We start from the raw sequence: 20,476 nt of genomic DNA on the forward strand, positions 1-20,476 counted from the left end.
ATCAAAACTATGAAATAACACATATGGATTCATGTAGTAACCAAAAAAGTGTATATTTTAGATTCTTCAAAGTAGCTACCCTTTGCAATGATGACAGCTTTGCACACTCTTGGCATTCTCTCAACTAGCTTCATGAGGTAGTCACCTGGAAGGATTTTCCAACAGTCTTGAAGGAGTTCCCATATGCCTAGCATTTGTTGACTGCTTTTCTTTCACTCTGCGGTCCAATTCATCCCAAACCATCTCAGGTTGATGTTGGGTTATTGTGGAGGGCAGGTCATCTGAATTCAGGCTGTAACACAACAAAATCTGGAATAAGTCAAGGGGTATGAACACTATCTGAAGGCACGGTATATGCATACATGTTTTAAAAGTTATTCAAGTATAAATGACCAAAGTTACGATAGATTGCCTTAACATTTTTCCATTAGTTACCAAAATTACTGAATATTCCAGTAACTTTTGTAAATTACCGGTAGCTTTGCAACTCTACCTCAGACATCTCGTTGGTGGCAAAGCAGCCTTTTTGCATGGCTCCGTGCAGATTTGTTTGACAGATGACTCTGAGGACAGAGATTTACATTCTGTCTTGGAGAAAGAATGAACTTTGCCCATGTCACCATCTCTCCCTGTCACATCTTCCCTTGCTTAGTCATACCGATTGAATTACCACCTCCATTTTGAGTGCCCCTGAATTCTGACCTGTACTGCTATGCTTATTTATCTACAGAGTGTCTTTAATTCTATAAGCGACAATCAGCAGTAGAAACAATAAAAAAGAAGCCTCCCCATCCCTGGTTCAGTAAAAAGCTGAGGGATGGGTCTGGATAAATATAATCACTCTCAAATTCATAGACCGAGCTATAGATGCAAGGATTGACCATCAAAATTATAGTTTTAACCATTTTGAGGCATGTGTGTTTATATTTTCCTAGTTAACAAACATTGGAGAAAAACAAGCTTACGTTTTGGGTTCTGATAGGATATGACAGTTTAAGCTCATGAGGCATTTATAAGATCTAACAATCAATAGGTACGTATCATTAATTTATGAGTCCAAAAATAGACGTAGCAACTTCTGATTGCCCCTTTCAATCTCATAATAATAATAATTTTCCCTGAATTAATGGGTAAGCTTATTGTACTAAATGTCGAAGACTATGGAAAACGCTGACATGATGAAAAGTGCTTAAAGAACGACTGCCCCTTTAAACCAACTAATCCCTTTGAAAACGACCTATGAGTCAGAAACATTTATTCTAGTGTTAAAATTGACTACAAAGTGGAAATAGGTAAATTTTGCTCATAAAGTCCGTCTCGTCTAAAAGGAAGTGTGGGACCTGATTGCGTCACAACGAGTAAATTATGGTTGAGTTTGGATTGCAATTATGTCAATAATTCATGCGGATCTGAATTCTAATCAAGCCTGCCTCTCTGCGAACGATTGGAATCATGATTCAGGTATGCTCGTTATGTTTGCCTGCTCACCCCGGATTTGCCTTGTTAGCAGCGCATTCATTTGCACTCTGTCCAACGGCAAACTCCGGACACGGCACAGGCGGAGACGTGAAACGAACTTCCTCAGCCGAGAGGAACACTGTCAAGTGGCAGAGAAATGCCGCTGACAGTGGCCTTGCGAGATGAAGGACATAAGACAGTCCTTCGACTCCTGCTAATCTTCGCCTAAAAACAGACTTTCAGAGAATGACTCTACAACTGGTAAATAAATAGTCGCTGATATTTCAGTCAGATGGCTATCTGGGGCTCTGGCTACCGCCAGATAGCCATTACACATTTCAATAAAAACATTTCCACATCCTGTGTTTCTTTTTTAGTGACTAGTCCAAATTAACTATTTTAGGAGGGTGACCGGATGTGCATTTTGTAAAATGTTTACCTACACAAAATTAATAGGCCTTCTCTATAGACATGCATGAAAATGCAATCAAACAATACATTATAATAATGTAATACGTTTGGTTTATATCGGTGGTTGTTTGTGTTATCTCGATCACCCACTGGAGTTATAGTTTACCCACTTTTCTTATCACTACATCACTGCCCCCAACGCGTTCAAAGGATTACGGCCATTTGAGACTGAATTCCCTATATGGATTGACCAAGCTTCTGGCTCTGGTTCGACAATGCATGCTTCCAGCAGGATGCTTCCAGCAGGATGCACAGCCAACTATGGTTTGCATGTCCTGCTGAAGGACCGTACCTAGCAGAATAGGTGGTTGGAGTTCATTGGTTCCCAATGGGGGTGAGGTTACCGGTAGCTAGTAAAGAACAAGAAGGCCTGCACACTGTTAAAGCTCCAAATTCACCGTTTTATTGAAAACGCTTGGATCCGAAACTGATCTTCGTCAGGTCAGACAAACAAGGCCACTAATGTATATGAGCAGTAGATGAGAATCTAGTATCAGTAGACAAAACATGAACCTGAACTAATAAGTTACTGTTCTCTCTTTTCAGCTATGTGACAGCCTCAAAAATTATACTCCTGTGTAAGGTTCTGCAGCGAATCACAGCCAGCCACCAGAGAGAAGCAGATGTAACCACAGGACATGTGACAGAGTTGATGGACACCCTACGTTCATCATTGTACAGAAAGTTCCACAGAATGGAATATAATCACGTGCTAACAGAAACCGCTGCACTCGGCCCCAGGTTTAAGAAGTTAGCCTTCAGTGATGCCAGAGCGATGGATGAGGCTCTTCACGAAGGAATCGAAGGAATCCCTCAGCAGATGCCATAATGGAGGTCTGATCCAATTTGGAGGAGCCCCTACATAAATCTGCAGATCCTCTGAGCTAGTGGAAGAACAGGGCCTCTGTCTACCCACGGCTTAAAGTCATGACAAGGAGACTCTGCATAGTGGCCACATCCGTGCCATCTGAGAGGGTCTTCTCGAAAACGAGACAAATAATTACTGAGAGAAGAAACCACATCAGCCTCTCGAAAGTGAGGCAGCTTGCATTTCTGAATGCAAATCTCTCATAAAGGCAAAAGATGGTCAGTATTGCTGTGTGCTGCTGGTTATAACATGGCAATAAAGGAGAGAGAAAAGAGTGACCAATTGTAATGTTTTAAGTGGGATGCTGCAGTTCTGCACATTGTTATTTATTTTTCTTTGATATTGTGCAATATTCTATTATGTTGTTCAGATTGTATTCATTTTGAATTGTTACATTTATATGCACTTTGTTTATATACAGTCTTGGCCAAAAGTTTTGAGAATGATACAAATATAATTTTTCACAAAGTCTGCTGCCTCAGTTTGTATGATGGCAATTTGCATATACTCCAGAATGTTATGAAGAGTGATCAGATGAATTGCAATTAATTGCAAAGTCCCTCTTTGCCATGCAGATGAACGGAATCCCCCCCAAAAACATGTCCACTGCATTTCAGCCCTGCCACAAAAGGACCAGCTGACATCATGTCAGTGATTCTGTCGTTAACACAGGTGTGAGTGTTGACGAGGACAAGGCTGGAGATCACTCCGTCATGCTGATTGAGTTCGAATAACATGACTGTACATTAAAAAAGACTTTACAATCCTTTTTTACATTTATTTCAATTTGTGGGATGCTGCAGTTTTGCAATTACATTTATTTTATTTTATGGTGCAATATTCCAATATTCTATTATGCTGTTGAGATTGTATTTGTTTTGAATGGTTAGATTTATATGCACTTTGTTTATATACATTCAAAAGTTATACTTTAAATGCAAATGTTTAATAGCATTCTTTTTTTATAACAAACCAATGCATTTTTAAATACATTGTGGTTAAGGTAGAGTATTATTTCATGTAATAGTTTAATTAGAATTGTTTTAACACCAATCAGTCAAATTATCGCAAATTGTTTCACTTTAAAAAACAACGTATTTGTAAAGGATTTCCTCCTCTTCTTCCGAAGAGGAGAGGCGAAAAGGATCAGAGGACCAATATGCGGCGTGGTAAGTGTCCATGCTTCTTTTAATGCGAAAATGGACACATGAACAACTGAATACAAAAACAATAAACGTGGAATGAACGAAACCCAAAACAGTACTGTGTGGTGAAAAATACAGACACGGAAACAAACACCCACAGACACACAGTGAAACCCAGGCTACCTAAGTATGATTCTCAATCAGAGACAACTAATGACACCTGCCTCTGATTGAGAACCATTCTAGGCCGAAACATAGAAATACCCAAATCATAGAATAACAAACATAGACTGCCCACCCCAACTCACGCCCTGACCATACTAAATAATGACAAAACAAAGGAAATAAAGGTCAGAACGTGACAGTATTGGTAGCCAAAAGAACCTGCTATTTTTGGTGAGCTGAGCCTGAATGCCCATCACTAGTGTGTAATGTGTTGTCATAAAGAGTTTAATTTTAAAGATATATTCACTTGGACATTCACTTGATGAAGACAACAGGACTGATAGCCATTGAATACAACAACCATGTTTCTGTTGCTAACAAATACAATAATTGGTGGTACAACTACAATTCACTAGAAAGGCCCAATAGGAAATATGCAAATAAGGAAGAATACATTCTCAAATTGAATTATATGTTCCCTCAACCTAAAATTCAAAGTTGAGTGAACATACAATTCAACTAGGTAATGTATGTTGGTTCAGTTATATGCCTCTTTTGGTTCCAAACCCCCTCCTTTGGACCAATACCCATTATCCCCAACTCAAACTCCCTATCCAGTGACATGAGGCTACCAGATGAGCTAAATAACTTATGTGCTCACTTCGAGGCAAGTAACACTGAAACATGCATGAGAGCATCAACTATTCCGGACGACAGTGTGATCACGCTCTCTGCAGCCAATGTGAGTAAGACCTTTAAACAGGTCTACATTCACAAGGCCGCAGGGCAAACGGATTACCAGGACGTGTACTTCGAGCATAAGCTGACCAACTGGCAAGTCTTCAAGTCTTCCAACTGTCTTCACTCACATTTTCAACCTCTCCCTGTCTGAGTCTGTAATACCAACATGTTTCAAGCAGACCACCATAGTACCTGTGTCCAAGAACACTAAGGTAACCTGCCTAAATGACTACCGACCCGTAGCACTCACATCTGTAGCCATGAAATGCTTTGAAAAGCTGGTCATGGCTCACATCAACACCATTATCTCAGAAACACGAGACCCACTCAAATTTGCATATTGCACCATCAGATCCACAGATGATGCAATGTCCATTGCACTTCATACTACTTCCCTTTCACACCTGGACAAAAGGAACACCTAATGTTGAAGTCGGAAGTTTACATACACCTTAGCCAAATACATTTATCCCAGGAAAAATTACCTGTTTTACGTCAGTTAGGATCACCACTTTATTTTTAAGAATGTGATATGTCAGAATAACAGTAGAGAGAATGATTTATTTCAGGTTTTATTTCTGTCATCACATTTACAGTGGGTCAGAAGTTTACATACACTCAATTAGTATTTGATAGCATTGCCTTTGAATTGTTTAACCTGGGTCAAACGTTTCAGGTAGCCTTCCACAAGCATCCCACAATAAGTTGGGTGAATTTTGGCCCATTCCTCCTGACAGAGCTGATGTAACTGAGTCAGGTTTGTAGGCCTCCTTGCTCGCACATGCTTTTTCAGTTCTGCCCACATATTTTCTATAAGATTAAGGTCAGGGCTTTGTGATGGCCACTCCATTACCTTGACTTTGTTGTCTTTAAGCCATTTTGCCACAACTTTAGTAGTATGCTTGGGGTCATTGTCCATTTGGAAGACCCATTTGCGACCAAGCTTTAATAACTGATGTCTTGAGATGTTGCTTCAATTTATCCATATAGTTTTATTTCCTCATGATGCCATCTATTTTGTGAAGTGCACCAGTCCCTCCTGCTGCAAAGCACCCCCCACAACATTTTGCTGACACCCCCGTGCTTCACGGTTGGGATGGTGTTCTTCGGATTGCAAGCCTCCCCCTTTTTCCTCCAAACATAACAATGGTCATTATGGCCAAACAGTTCTATTTTTGTTTCAGCAGACCAGTGGACATTTCTCCAGAAAGTACAATCTTTGTCCCCATGTGCAGTTGCAAACCGTAGTCTGGCTTTTTATGGCGGTTTTGGAGCAGTGGCTTCCTCCTAGCTGAGCGGCCTTTCAGGTTATGTCGATATAGGACTCGTTTTTACTGTGGATATTGTCACGCCCTGGCCTTAGTATTCTGTGTTTTCGGTATTATTTTGGTTAGGCCAGGGTGTGCCATGGGGATTTATGTGGTTTGTTTTGTCTGAGGTTGTTTGTAGTTATGGGATTGTGGTTAGAGTAGTACTCTAGGTATGGTTGCCTAGAGTGGTTCTCAATCAGAGGCAGGTGTTTATCGTTGTCTCTGATTGGGAACCATATTTAGGCAGCCATATTCTTTAGGTCTCTTGTGGGTGATTGTTCCTGTCTTTGTGGCACCAGATAGGACTGTTTCGGTTTTTCACATTTCTTGTTTTGTAGATTGTTGTATTTTCATCTTTATTAAAGATGTACAAAACTAACCACGCTGCATTTTGGTCCGCCTCTCTTTCATCAGAAGAAGACCGTTACAGATATGGATACTTTTGTACCTGTTTCCTCCAGCATCTCCACAAGTTCCTTTGCTGTTGTTCTGGGATTGATTTTCACTTTTCACACCAAAGTACGCTCATCTCTAGGAGACAGAACGCGTCTCCTTCCTGAGCAGTATGACGGCTACGTGGTCCCATGGTGTTTATACTTCAGGCGTTTTGAAATTGCTCCCAAGGATGAACCAGACTTGTGGAGGTCTACAATATTTTTCTGAGGTCATGGCTGATTTTAAAAAATCCCATGATGTCAAGCAAAGAGGCATTGAATTTGAAGGTAGACCTTGAAATACATCCACAGGTACACCTCCAACTGACTGAAATTATGTCAATTAGCCTATCAGAAGCTGCAAAAACCCATGACAGCATTTTCTGGAATTTACCAAATTGTCTAAAGACACAGTCAATTTAGTGTATGTTAACTTCTGACCCACTGGAATTGTAATACAGTGAGTTATAAGTGAAATAATCTGTCTGTAAACAATTGTTGGAAAAATGACTTGTGTCATGCACAAAGCAGATTTCCTAACTGACTTGCCAAAACTATAGTTTTTTAATAAGAAAATTGTGGAGTGATTGAAAAACTAGTTTTAATGACTCCAACCTTAGTGTGTGTAAACTTCCGACTTCAACTATGTGAGAACGCTGTTCATTCACTACAGCTCAGCTTTCAACACCATTGTGCCCTCAAAGCTCATCACTAAGCTACTGACCCTGGGACTAAACACCTCCCTCTGCAGCTGGATCCTGGACTTCCTGACGGGCCGCCCCCAGGTGGTAAGGGTAGGTAACAACACATCCGCCATGCTTATCCTCAACACGGGGACCCCTCAGGGGTGCGAGCTCAGTCCCCTCCTGTACTCCCTGTTCACTCATGACTGGACGGCCAGGCACGACTCCAATACCATAATTAAGTTTGCTGATGACACAACAGTGTCTGATCACAGACAACGATGAGAAAGCCTATAAGGAGGAGGTCAGAGACCTGTCCGTGTGGTGCAAGGACAACAACCTCTCCCTCAACGTGATCAAGACAAAAAGGAGATGATTGTGGACTACAGGGAAAAAAAGACAAAGCACCCCCACATTCTCATTGACAGGGCTGTAGTGGAGCAGGTTGAGAGCTTCAAGTTCCTTGGTGTCCACATCACCAACAAACTAACATGGACCAAGCACACCAAGACAGTTGTGAAGAGGCCACGACGAATCCTGTTCCCCCTCAGGATACTGAAAAGATTTGGCATGGGTCCTCAGATCCTCAAAAGGTTTTACAACTGCACCATCCTGCACCATCCTGCCTGGTATGGCAACTGCTCGGCCTCTGACCGCAAGGCACTACAAAGGGTAGTGCATACAGCCCAATACATCACCGTGGCCAAGCTTCCTGCCATCAAGGACCTCTGTACCAGGCGGTGTCAAAGGAAATCCCTAATATTTGTCAAAGACTCCAGTTTACCTAGTCATAGCCTGTTCTCTTTGCTACCACATGGCAAGCGGTACCGGAGCATTAAGTCTAGGTCCAAGAGGCTTCTAAACAGTTTCTACCCCAAGCAATAAGACTCCTGAACAGCTATTCAAATGACTACCCAGACTATTTGCATTGCCCCCCCCCCCTTCTACACTGCCTCTACTCTCTGTTATTATCTATAGATAGACACTTTAATCTCTACCTACATGTACATATTACTTCCATTACCTCGACACCGATGCCCCCCGCACGTTGACTCTGTACCGGTACCCACTGTATATAGCCCCGCTATTCTTATTTACTGCTGCTCTTTAATTATTTGTTATTCTTATCTCTTACTGTTTTTGTATTTTCTTAAAACTGCATTGTTTAAGGGTTTGTAAGTAAGTTCACTGTAACACTGTACGTGTTGTATTCGGCGCATGTGACAGATAAAACTTGATATCTGTCCAGCCAACCTTGGGTGTTCATGGTGAGGTTCCAGGTGACCCGGGTGAAGGTGAGTTGGATGGCACTCCTGGTTTTGGCCCACTTCATATACCAGATGGTGGGAGCCACCATTTTCCAGATGATGGAGAAAGAAGCAGAGGGCTTCAACCACAACCACTTCCAGCTAGAGAAGCTGCACTTCCTGGCAAACTGCACCTGTTTGGATGGACTGCACATGGAGAGATTTGTGCAGGTCTCAATCAGATGAAAAAATGTATAATTGTGTTCTCCTTGACTATCTCCACTCTGACCTAACATAATCATATGTTGTGCTTTCTCTGTAAATCATTTTTGAAATCGGACACCATGGGTAGATTAACAAGATGTTTATCTTTCATTTCCTGTATTGGACTTGTTAATGTGTGAAAATAACATATTTCTAAAAAATATTTTTTTATTTCGCACGCTGCCTTTTCAGCGGAATGTTGAGGTGGGGTTCCGCTAGCAGAACGCTTGGCCTAGACAGGTTAACCACTGATTCCTCGTCTGGTCTCTTCTCTGCACCTGGGTCCAACTTTACCACGTCACAGCAAGCTTCTGTCTCAATATGGACCCAGCAGAGATCACCCAGATCCAGAATGCTATAACCCAACAAGGAGCACTGCTGGGGCTGCAGCAAGAAACACCCTCCCAAATATCAGAGACCCTCCAGGCACTTACAGATTCCCTCCAACCATGGCCCAACCCTAAACGCAGGAGGAGCCAATGCCAAAGTCTTGTCACCCAGTGCTACAGGCATCGCCATAGTTCCTCCAGGGAACCTGCACCGGCAACCCAAGATCCCAGCCCCCGAGCGGTAAGACAGCCACCCGGGAGGATGCAAGGTGTTCCTCACTCAGTGCTCTCTGGTGTTTGAGCTACAGTCCTCCTTGTTCCATGCGATTGGGCCATGATTGCTTACATCATCTCTCTACTCTTGGGGAAGGCCCTGGCGTAGGCTACGGCGGTGTGGGAACAGCCACCACCATCCGTGGAATACTGAGGCACTGGTCACCACTTTCCACCAGGGTCTACCTCCATCAAGGATGAACTGACCACTCGGAAACTGGGAGAGGACCTTGAGTCCCTGATAACGCTGGCCATCAGGATTGACAACCACATCCAGTCGAATGGGCAAACGGAGCGGGACAACCAGGGGCTGGAGAAGGGGCTGGAGAAGTTCCTCTGCTGTTTCGTCTCCACCAAGGCCAGCAACTGGAGCAAGTTCCTCGTCTGGGCAGAGTATACTCACAACAAACTGCCATTCGAGTGTCAGTTCGGGTTTGCCCCACTTTCCCTTAAAGGTGGACTCATGGAAGCTCGCTCCAGGTTTCATAGGACCATTCTAAATCCTGAGTCGCATCAACCCGGTCACCTACCGTCTCCAGTTTCCCAGGTCTATGAAGGTCTGTCCATTCTTCCATGTCTCCCGTCTCAAGCTGGGAAGGACCAGTCTCTTCTCTCCCCCCACACCTGCCTGTCCTCCCCCTCAAATTGTTGATGGTTGCCCAGCCTACGCCATCCGGCGTCTGTTGGAGGCTCGTCGGGTCCGAGGCACCCTGCAGTACCTAGTGGACTGGGAGGGTTATGGCCTCGAGGAGCGGGCATGGGTACCTGCCCGGGACATCCTGGATCCGGGACCTGTTCGGGACTTCAACCAACTACGTGGTGGTCGCCCTGGCTCTGCGGCTGAGGCCGCTCCAAGAAGGAGGGGGTACTGCCATGGTTCCACCTGTCACTAGAGGGCAGTAGAGACTGTCCTAGAGACATGAATGGCACTCGGGTGTGTCCTATTTACTCATTATGATTTCCCTGTTAAGAGGTGTGTTTTCTGTTGTCCTTTGCAGTAGATTACATTGTTTACTGTGTGCGTTCATTTCCTGAGTGAGTTGTCGAGATTTAGTGTGTAAGGACAGATGCTGAAAGACGAGAAGCAAGTATAGGGAGTAAATATTTAATAAATAACCTGTAACGGGAGTCGTCGTCTGAAGAAGATGAATCGGACCAAAGCACAGCGTGGTAAGTGTTCATGACTTTTTATTGTAACTGAACACTATAAGAAAATAACAAAGCGAAATAAAAGAAACCAAAACAGTCCTGTCAGGTGTAAAACACTAAACAGAAAACAACTACCCACAAAAACCATGTGGGAAAAGCTACCTAAGTATGGTCCCTGACAGCTGTCCCTGACCAAACCAAAATAGAGACATAAAAAGCTCTAAGGTCAGGGTGTGACATAACCATCATGAAACAAAAGAAGGACAGCGTCTGGACAGGGGAAACAAAACATTAATAGACAGATTTTGGCGCCCTCGAGCGCCAGAGAGGGGAAGCGGGAGTAGGCGTGACATAGTGTTTGTTGATTTTTCAAGGGTACTGTGATCCTGCGGCTACCGTTTCTCAGTAAAGTATTATGTTTATCCTTAACCACTGATTCCTCGTCTGGTCTCTTCTCTGCACCTGGGTCCAATCTTACCACGTCACACTTAGAAAAAAAGGTGCTAAGTAGAAGCATACGGGGTTCTTTGGTTTGTCCCCATAGGTGAACCCTTTTTGGTGCTGTGTAGAACCCTTTGCAGAGTGTTCGATCTAGAACCATCTATGTAGGGGTTTTCAAAGAACCTCCTGTATATGGTTTTACCAATAACCATTTTATCATCTAAAGGTTCTTCATAGAACGATATGTGAAGAGTTCTACCAAGAACCCTTTTATCTTTGGAACCCTCTATAAACAATTCCACCAGCTATATTAGCCTTTAAAATAAATTGTATTATTCATTACAATACAAATCATAAGGTCTTTATTTGAGGGCCTTATACCATAACACAGTGGTGTTAGGAATCTCCTGGTTTACAAGCCACTTCAGGCCTACAAGTCACATTATGCTGGCTTGCAAAGTGATGGGTAATTTCTATTGGAACTCAACCAGAGTTAGGATATCCAACAAGTGGAATTGTTAATCGCCTGCAACCTGCATTCAGAATAAATACCAGTGTAGGAAAGATTGAATACTAGACTACCTCAAGCATCTAAACTGGAACAACCGTCTCAGTAGCGGTTGCAATAAATCCAATTACTAACAGATTGGATTAGGTTAGAAGACGTATCAACCAAGCAATGTTCATGCAAAAACACATATATTACAATAAAACAAACAATTCTGAAAATCGCCCTGCAACAGAGCATGCTGGGAAATATTATGTGGTTCAATGTAGAACACCTTGACTTCCAATGAATACTTCTTGCCTTCCAAAGAATCCTCAAAGAAACCTTTCTTCAAAAAACTATTCTTAGGATGATAAAGGTTCTAGGTAGAACCCTTTGCCTTACAAATAACCCTTTTTGGAACCCTTAGTTCTAAGCTTGTGCTGGTGACGCTCTGCTAATCATCAGATGGGAGGGGAGAAGTTAGGGGGCACACGTAGGTAAAAGTGGGGCCCTGCCTTGATTGGGTAACTGACAATTTAATTAAATGCATAATAAATAAGTGACTGGTCTGATCAATTGTGTGAGTCATATTCCCAAGAACAGAAAAAAAGGTGATCTTGCATGGAGCCCCAGACTGAGGGTGATTGACCGTCATCTTAAACTTCTTCCATTTTCTAATAATTGTGCCAACAGTTGTTGCCTTCTCACCAAGCTGCTTGCCTATTGTCCTGTAGCCCATCCCAGCCTTGTGCAAGTCTACAATTTTATCCCTGATGTTCTTACACAGCTCTCTGGTCTTGGCCAATGTGGAGAGGTTGGAGTCTGTTTGAGTGTGTGGACAGGTGTCTTTTATACAGGTAACGAGTTCAAACAGGTGCAGTTAATACAGGTAATGAGTGGAGAACAGTAGGGCTTCTTAAAGAAAAACTAACAGGTCTGTGAGAGCCAGAATTCTTACTGGTTGGTAGGTGATCAAAAACTTATGTCATGCAATAAAATGCAAATTAATTACTTAAAAATCAAAAAATGTGATTTTCTGGATTTTTTTTTTTTTACAGACCTTTACATGCTTTGTAAGTAGGAAAACCTGCAAAATCAGCAGTGTATCAAATACTTGCTCTCCCCACTGTAACATGAAGTCCTATGAGTGTCATCTGATGAAGATCATCAAAGGTTAGTGATTAATTTTAGCTTTTTGTGACTCCTCTCTTTGGCTGGAAAAAATGGCTGTGTTTTTCTTTGAGTTGGTGGTGACCTAACATAATCGTTTGTGGTGCTTTCGCTGTAAAGCCTATTTGAAATTGGACACTGTGGTGGGATTAACAAGTGCAACTACTAAAGGACACCAATAATAATAAGAGATTTACTTTGGCAAAGAAAAACGAGGAATGGACATTAGACGGTGGAAATTTGTCCTTTGATCTGATGAGTACAAATTTGATATTTTTGATTCCAACCTCCATGTCTTTGTGAGATGCAGAGAAGGTGAACGGATGATCTCCGCATCCATCTGCATCATGGTTCCCACCGTGATGCATGAAGGAAGTGTGAACGTTTGGAGGTGCTTTGCTGGTGACACTGTCAGTGACTTATTTAGATGTCAAGGCACACTTAACAAACAAGGCACACTTAACAAACCAACCCATCTGGTTTGTGCTTAGTGGGTCTACCATTTGTTTTTCAACAGGACAATGACTCATCACACCTCCAGGCTGTGTAAAGGATATTTGACCAAGAAGGAGAGTGATGGAGGGCTGCATCAGATGACCTGGCCTCCACAATCACCTGACCTCAACCCAATTGAGATGATTTGGGATGGGTTGGACCGTAGAGTGAAGGAAAAGCAGCCAACAAGTGCTCAGCATATGTGGGAACTCCTTCAAGACTGTTGGAAAAACATTCCAGTTGAAGCTGGTTGGCTACTTTGAAGAATCTCAAATATAAAATATATTTTAGTTACTACATGATTACATATGTTTTATTTCATAGTTTTGATGTCTTCATTATTATTCTACAATGTAGAAAATAATACAAATAAAGAAATACGCTTGAATGAGTAGGTGTTTTAAACAAAAATGCGAGAATCACACAACAGAACACTTCAACTGGAACGACACTCAGTAATGGTTGCACAAAAATAACTGTGCCTACCACATGGGGCCAATAGGGTAATTTTTCTGGGATCAGTGTCTTGACCTTTTTACTATTGAGCCTCCTTTCCCCTAACCTGCAACACAGGCCCCCGTATATCCCTACATCTCTTCTCTCTCTATTTCCCTCACTCTGTGTCAGTCTACCTGGTCAGATTTGCATGCTAAACCTTGGGAGGTTGAAACGGGAGTGCGTGCGGGTGGGGATTAATTTGCCTGCAACGCATTGAAGGGGAAGGGAGAGCCAGGCTGGCTTGATTCTCACCACTTGTCTACTTAGTTTGTTCGCTGAGGTAGAATAACCCTGTCAGAAGTCTTGAGGCAGCCCCAAGCCCTTGGTGTCAACATGGCTTGTCTCAGTGGGTTCACCCTGTCTCGTATCCCCTCTATCCTGATGTTGGCGGTACTGTACGTGGCCTATGTGTTGATCGGAGGACTGATCTTCTGGAAGCTGGAAGGAGGTCTGGTGCGGCAGGAAAAAGCCCGTATACTTGAGGAGAAGAGATCACTACTAGACACATACCCCTGTCTGAACCAAGAGGCCCTGGATGCTATAGCTCAGGTGAGTCGGTGTGAGAGCGAGATGGTGCTAACATGTGTCCTTAGTCCTGAACTTCTCTGCATTCTGATTGTGCACAAGTTTTTAGACAGTTAAAAAACACATTGTGATCTGATTGAGATTGAGACCATTTAAAACATAATTATCTTGACCTCTAAAATCATTGACAGGGGGCAAATTTGATGTATGGCATACATATTCATTTGAAAGAATATCTGTCAAGAAATGTGAATACAAGAAGGGACCAGAAAATCTGGTCACAACTGTTGTCTACGAAGTATGTGACAAATACAATATTATTTGACAGAGTGGAAGGATAAGAGAGATATTTTAATACCATGTGCAAATGTGACAAAACTTGATCACACAGTTATTGGATCACCTTGATCAGATCACAAAAAACACATGTTAGCATAAGGTGTAAACATGACTTGAGTTAATGGCAGATGTGTTTGGGAGAATATTCAACCTCCAATTAAGATTTTTGATGTAGCCTTTTTCCATATTGCATTTCTTTTTAAATGATTCATTTTCTTAATATTATTTATATATTTATATTTATTTAAGACAGACTAGGCACATTAGGGGAGACAGGCTAGGCACATATGAGAGGCAGTTAATCAATTACTAATGAAAGCAGAGTAGAGTTCTGGCAGTGTTACCCACTCAGCCACAATAAGACAACGTATTTACATTTCTACATACTGCCAAATGTCGACAAAACAAATTACGATAGACAAGATGGGATCTTTTTGTGTCTGTAAAATTAATTATGTGAGAAATGTCGGTGGAAATTGAAATATTGATATAATAACCATCATATTGAACTTGGTGTTTATTAGGCTACACATTAAATAACTTATGATGAACTTCACAGTGTGCTGAAAGTGAAATGTGATCAGCTTGATGCTCCTGTCCAATAAATATCAAAGGTCTTATTCTGGTGACATGATGATCGATGCTTGGCTGCGTTTGACAAATAAAAATAATCTTGTTCTTTTGTCCATCGTAATCTCATCATATTGGCTATCCCACTGTATCTGCTAATTGTTGACTGGAGCATACTTGCTAATGCCAGAGTGGGCACACTCGCTATATAGTATATCACAACTTTTTTTTGTGAGAAAACCATCAATAGAGTTCAAATGTATTTTTATGTGCACTACATCATCACGCACAGCCTTTTATCTGCAACAAGTCCAATTTAATCTGAATCTCTGGTGGGAAAATGCGCATACTGTTTTTATGCAGATTTTAGAATATTCAATATTCACATGAGAATCTGTTGCCGATTGGATGGAAACATAGCTACTGGCCCATTTACAAGTTAAATTGAGGATAATACTAGTCTGTCAAGAGGTGCTGACTCACTGCTGGATTGTTGACTGATGTTCAAAAGGCAAGGAGGCAATCCTTTCCCATGCAAATTGGGCTACTTTTAAAAATGCACTGCTTTGCCTGAGTGTCAAACCTTGACCTACATCCATTTTGTGATGGAAGTTTATAAAAGGTTACAAAATGTTCTTGAATTATCATTTTTTATTCAACTTTAAAAGCTTTAGCTGTGCATTTATGTAAAGTGGTGGGTAGTTTTAAGGGGATCAGCTTGATGCATCTGTGGACAGGTAGGTCTGCAGCGGGTTCAAGCAGTGGCAGATATGTGTGCAGTAGCGTTGCGTAGGTAAAATCAGTAGGGAAGCCATATTACAACCTGTGTTGTGATAATTGCATTGTTTATTCTATAACCTGTTAGTTCATATGCCACCGTGATATACAGTGCCTTCGGGAAGTATTCAGACCCCTTAACTTTTTCCACATTTTGTTAGGTTACAGACTTAATCTAAATTATATTTTAAATTTCCTCATCAATCTATCCACAATACCCCATAATGATGAAGCAAAAACAGGTTCTTAGACATTTTGCTAATTTAATAAAAAATAAAAAACTGATATTAAATTTACATATGTATTCAGACCCTTTACTCAGTATTTTGTTGAAGCACCTTTGGTAGCAATTATAGCCTACATTCTTTTTGGGTAGGACGCTACAAGCTGGCATACCTGTATTCAGGCCAAAGAGTTCAATCTTGGTTTCATCACACCAGAGAATCTTGTTTTTCATGGTCTGAGATTCTTTTACTGGGGAGTGGATTCTGTCTGGCCACCCTACTATACAGGCCTGATTGGTGGAGTGCTGCAGAGATGGTTGTCTTTCTGGAAGGTTCTCCCATCTCCTCAGAGGAACTCTAGAACCATCGGGTTCTTAGTCACCTCCTTGACCAAGGCCCTTCTCCCCCGATTGCTCAGTCTGACCAGGCGGCCAGCTCTAGGAAGAGTCTTGGTGGTTTCAAACTTCTTCCACTTAAAAATGATGGAGGCCACTGTGTTTTTGGGGACCTTCAATGCTGCAGACATTTTTTGGTACCCTCCTCCAGATCTGCCCCTCGACACAATCCTGTCTCACCGCTCTACAGACAATTCTTTCGACCTCATGGCTTGGTTTTTGCTCTAACATTTTTTTATTTAATCTATTTTAGAATAAGGCTGTAACGTAACAAAATGTGTAAAAAAGTTAAGGTCTGAATACTTTCCGAAGGCAGAATAAAACGTTTGTTTCATCACAAAACAGGAGAGCATCATCTGTCCAGTAATATCCACAAAGCATATTGTATTTAACAAACTGTTACATAACCTACAGCATGGTCAAACAAGTTATTGTTTCCGAAATGTTCAGACTACTAAACAACTGTTGATTTAGAACCATGAAGAGTTACCGCAAGTCTCAAAGAAAACAGGAGCTGCCTCCACTATTCCAGCACTATTTCAACTTTAACATCATCAAATCACCTACGTTTACTCTAATACCAAAAACAATTTCGTCCAATCAACGTAAGATAAATATAATGTGAGTGTGTGTGCGTGCGTGCGTGCGTGCGTGCAGGTAGAAAAAAAACATGTTGACTCACATTACATTTACATTTAAGTCATTTAGCAGACGCTCTTATCCAGAGCGACTTACAAATTGGTGCATTCACCTTATGACACTCACCCTACTTGTGGAGGAACACTAATGCCATCCTCCTCTCTTTCATGTGACCAAAACGGTCTATGACTGTCATACGGTATACGCTTTTAGGTTTGTTGTCCTGGGTTACCTGGCTAAAATGCTTGCTCGCTAGCCTAACTTCCTTTCATGGACAACGATGTGCCGGGTAGTTAACATTAGCCTACTATATCTAGGTACATATTGAACATCCATCCTCTCAGGCCAGGGGCACAATGTATGAATTTATGGTTGCATCAGAATCACCGTTATAATCATTGGCCAGTATGGAGAATTAAGTAAAACCACAAGTCCGAATCCCTATCTCCATCCAGGGCTATTTTAGTGAATGGACAATTTTAGCTACCTAGCTTGCCACCAGAGGACAACACAACGAGATGCAACAATTTTACGTTTTTCCTGTCAATGACGTTTTGCTTTTGATGTGAAGACAAATCCAAACTGGCTTCTCTTGACACTTTATTTTTATGCGTCAGGACCATTCACAGTTGATCTCACTCAGTTTAGCTCAAAGCTGATTGGCTATTATTTTATTGCTTTTATTATCAAGTGAGGCTAAATGTTCCCTGGCTTCCCTTACTATTGAATTCAATGCTACAGGCAGCAATAATGTCATACATTCAGCTTCTTGCAAATTGAAGGAAAAATATTTTCTTCTTGGTAACATCTTTGGGCCTCCATGTGTACGGTATATGTGGAGTAACTGTCAAATGTGTGATGCTCCCTGCGAAGACGTTTATGTAATAGGCTGTGTCAACATCTTCATTCTGACACAGCTGCGAGACATACCTCACTACAAGGGATTTTCAGGTCATGTACATCATCTTCTTGACAACTGTGGTCCATTGACCTAAAAGTCCAGAATTAGCACAAGCGACCGTAAAGAGATGAAACGGTGGTTACAGTCTGTCCACCAAGTAAGCAAACTGTTATATAACCTTGACTTATGACAGTGTTAGCGTGGCTGTCTCGAGTAGGGGCCTTGAAAGTTGACCACTAGATTGCAGGGTTAGATTCTAGCTTTTCTTATCTAAGCAGAATGTGTTTGTTCTGTAAAGGGGAGACTGTTTACTCTGTATAGGGGAGACTGTTTACACTAGTTGACCTCATGCCTTAGAGTTTGGTTAGTAGACAAAATAGCTAGCTGAGCAGCAAGAAGTGGGACGGGAATTAAATCAAACCTTTGAGGGAAACCTGCCTCACAGAAAAAATACAAGTTAATCTACGGTTGAGTAGGCCTAAATAAATGTTTTTATGTCCCAATGTTATTCCTCCTTAAAAGTAAATAAATGTGCCGGGGGCTGGTTAAGTGGAAGTCCTGCTGCCTCCATTTGTCCCTGGAGGCATAGAACTTGAACATATCTGAAATATATACAGTACCAGTCAAAATTTTGGACACACCTACTAATTCAGGGGTTTTTCTTTATTTTTACTATTTTCTACAATGTGGAATAATAGTGAGGACATCACAACTATGAAATAACACATATGGAATCATCTAGTAACCAAAAAAGGGTTAAACAAATTCAATTATATTTTATACTTGAGATTCTTGAAAGTAGCCACCATTTGCCTTGATGACAGCTTTGTACACTCTTGGCATTCTCTCAACCAGCTTCATGAGGTAGTCACCTGGAATGCATTTCAATTAACAGGTGTGCTTTGTTAAAAGTAATTTGGTAAAGACCAAGTCCATATTATGGCAAGAACAGCTCAAATAAGCAAAGAGAAACAACAGTCCATCATTACTTTAAGACACAAAGGTCTTTGAAAGTTTCTTCAAGTGCAATTGCAAAAACCAAGAAGCGCTATGATGATAATGGTTCACATGAGGACCGCCACAGGAAAGGATGGCCCAGAGTTACCTCTGCTACAGAGGATAAGTTCATTAGAGTTACCAGCCTCAGAAATTGCAGCCCAAATAAATGCTTCACACAGTTCAAGTAACAGTATTCGTCGCCAGACCCATTGGCTCCAGGTCATCTATAAGTCTTTGCTAGGTAAAGCTCCGCCTTAGCTCACTGTTCACAATAACAACACCCACCCGTAGCACACGCTCCAGCAGGTATATCTCACTGGTCATCCCTAAAGCCAACACCTCCTTTCGCTGTCTTTCGTTCCAGTTCTCGGCCGCCAATGACTGGAACGAATTGCAAAAATCGCTGAAGTTGGAGACTTATATCTCCCTTACTAACTTTAAACATCAGCTATCTGAGCAGCTAACCGATCGCTGCAGCTGTACACAGCCCATCCAATCTATCTACCTCATCCCCTATTGTATGTATTTACTTTTTGCTCTTTTGCACAGCTGTATTTCTACTTGCACATGTTAATTTGCTAAATTGTATTTACTTTGCTACTATGGCCTTTTTATTGCCTTACCTCCTCATGCCATTTGCACACACTGTATATAGACTTTTTTCTATTGTGCTATTGACTGTACGTTTGTTTATTCCATGTGTAACTCTGTTGTTGTTTGTGTCGCACTGCTTTGCTTTATCGTGGCCAGGTTGCAGTTGTAAATGAGAACTTGTTCTCAACTGGCTAAATAAAGGTGAAATAAAAAAAATAATAAACAGACATTTGCACATCAACTGTTCAGAGGAGACTGCTTGAATCAGGCCTTCATGGTCAAATTGCTGTGAAAAAAACACTACTAAAGGACAGAAATAATAAGTAGAGACTTGCTTGGGCCAAGAAACATGAGCAATGGACATTAGACTGGTGGAAATCTGTCCTTTGGTCCGATGAGTCCAAATTTGAGATTTTTGGTTCCAACCGCTGTGTCTTTGTGAGACGCAGAGTAGGTGAACGGATAATCTCCGTATATGTGGTTCCCATTGTGAAGCATGGAGGAGGAGGTGTGATGGTGTGGGGGTGCTTTCTGGTGACACAGTCAGGGATTTATTTAGAATTCAAGGCACACTTAACCAGCATGGCTACCAACGCATTCTGCAGCGCATTCTGCAGCGATACGCCATCCCATCTGGTTTGTGCTTAGTGGGACTATCATTTGTTTTTCAACAGGACAATGACCCAACACACATCAAGGCTGTGTAATGGATATTTGACCAAGAAGGAGAGTTATGGAGTGCTGCATCAGATGATCTGGCCTCCACAATCACCCGACCTCAACCCAATTGAGATGGTTTTGGATGAGTTGGACCGCAGAGTGAAGGAAAAGCAGCCAACAAGTGCTCAGCATATGTGAGAACTCTTTCAAGACTGTTGGAAA

General features: G+C 41.7%; 1 protein-coding gene across 1 annotated transcript in view; it reads left to right on the forward strand.

Moving 5' to 3' along the window:
- The first annotated feature begins 13,964 nt into the window (after positions 1 to 13,964).
- Positions 13,965 to 20,476, forward strand: part of kcnk17 (potassium channel, subfamily K, member 17) — a 29,902-nt gene continuing 23,390 nt past the window's right edge. Inside the window, exon 1 of the mRNA XM_029639752.2 lies at positions 13,965 to 14,180. Within this exon, the coding sequence (XP_029495612.2) occupies positions 13,965 to 14,180 (216 nt within the window). The remainder of the gene's footprint in view (positions 14,181 to 20,476) is intronic.

This window comes from Oncorhynchus nerka, linkage group LG28 (assembly GCF_034236695.1).
Source record: "Oncorhynchus nerka isolate Pitt River linkage group LG28, Oner_Uvic_2.0, whole genome shotgun sequence".
In the NCBI taxonomy this organism is placed as follows: Eukaryota; Metazoa; Chordata; class Actinopteri; order Salmoniformes; family Salmonidae; genus Oncorhynchus; species Oncorhynchus nerka.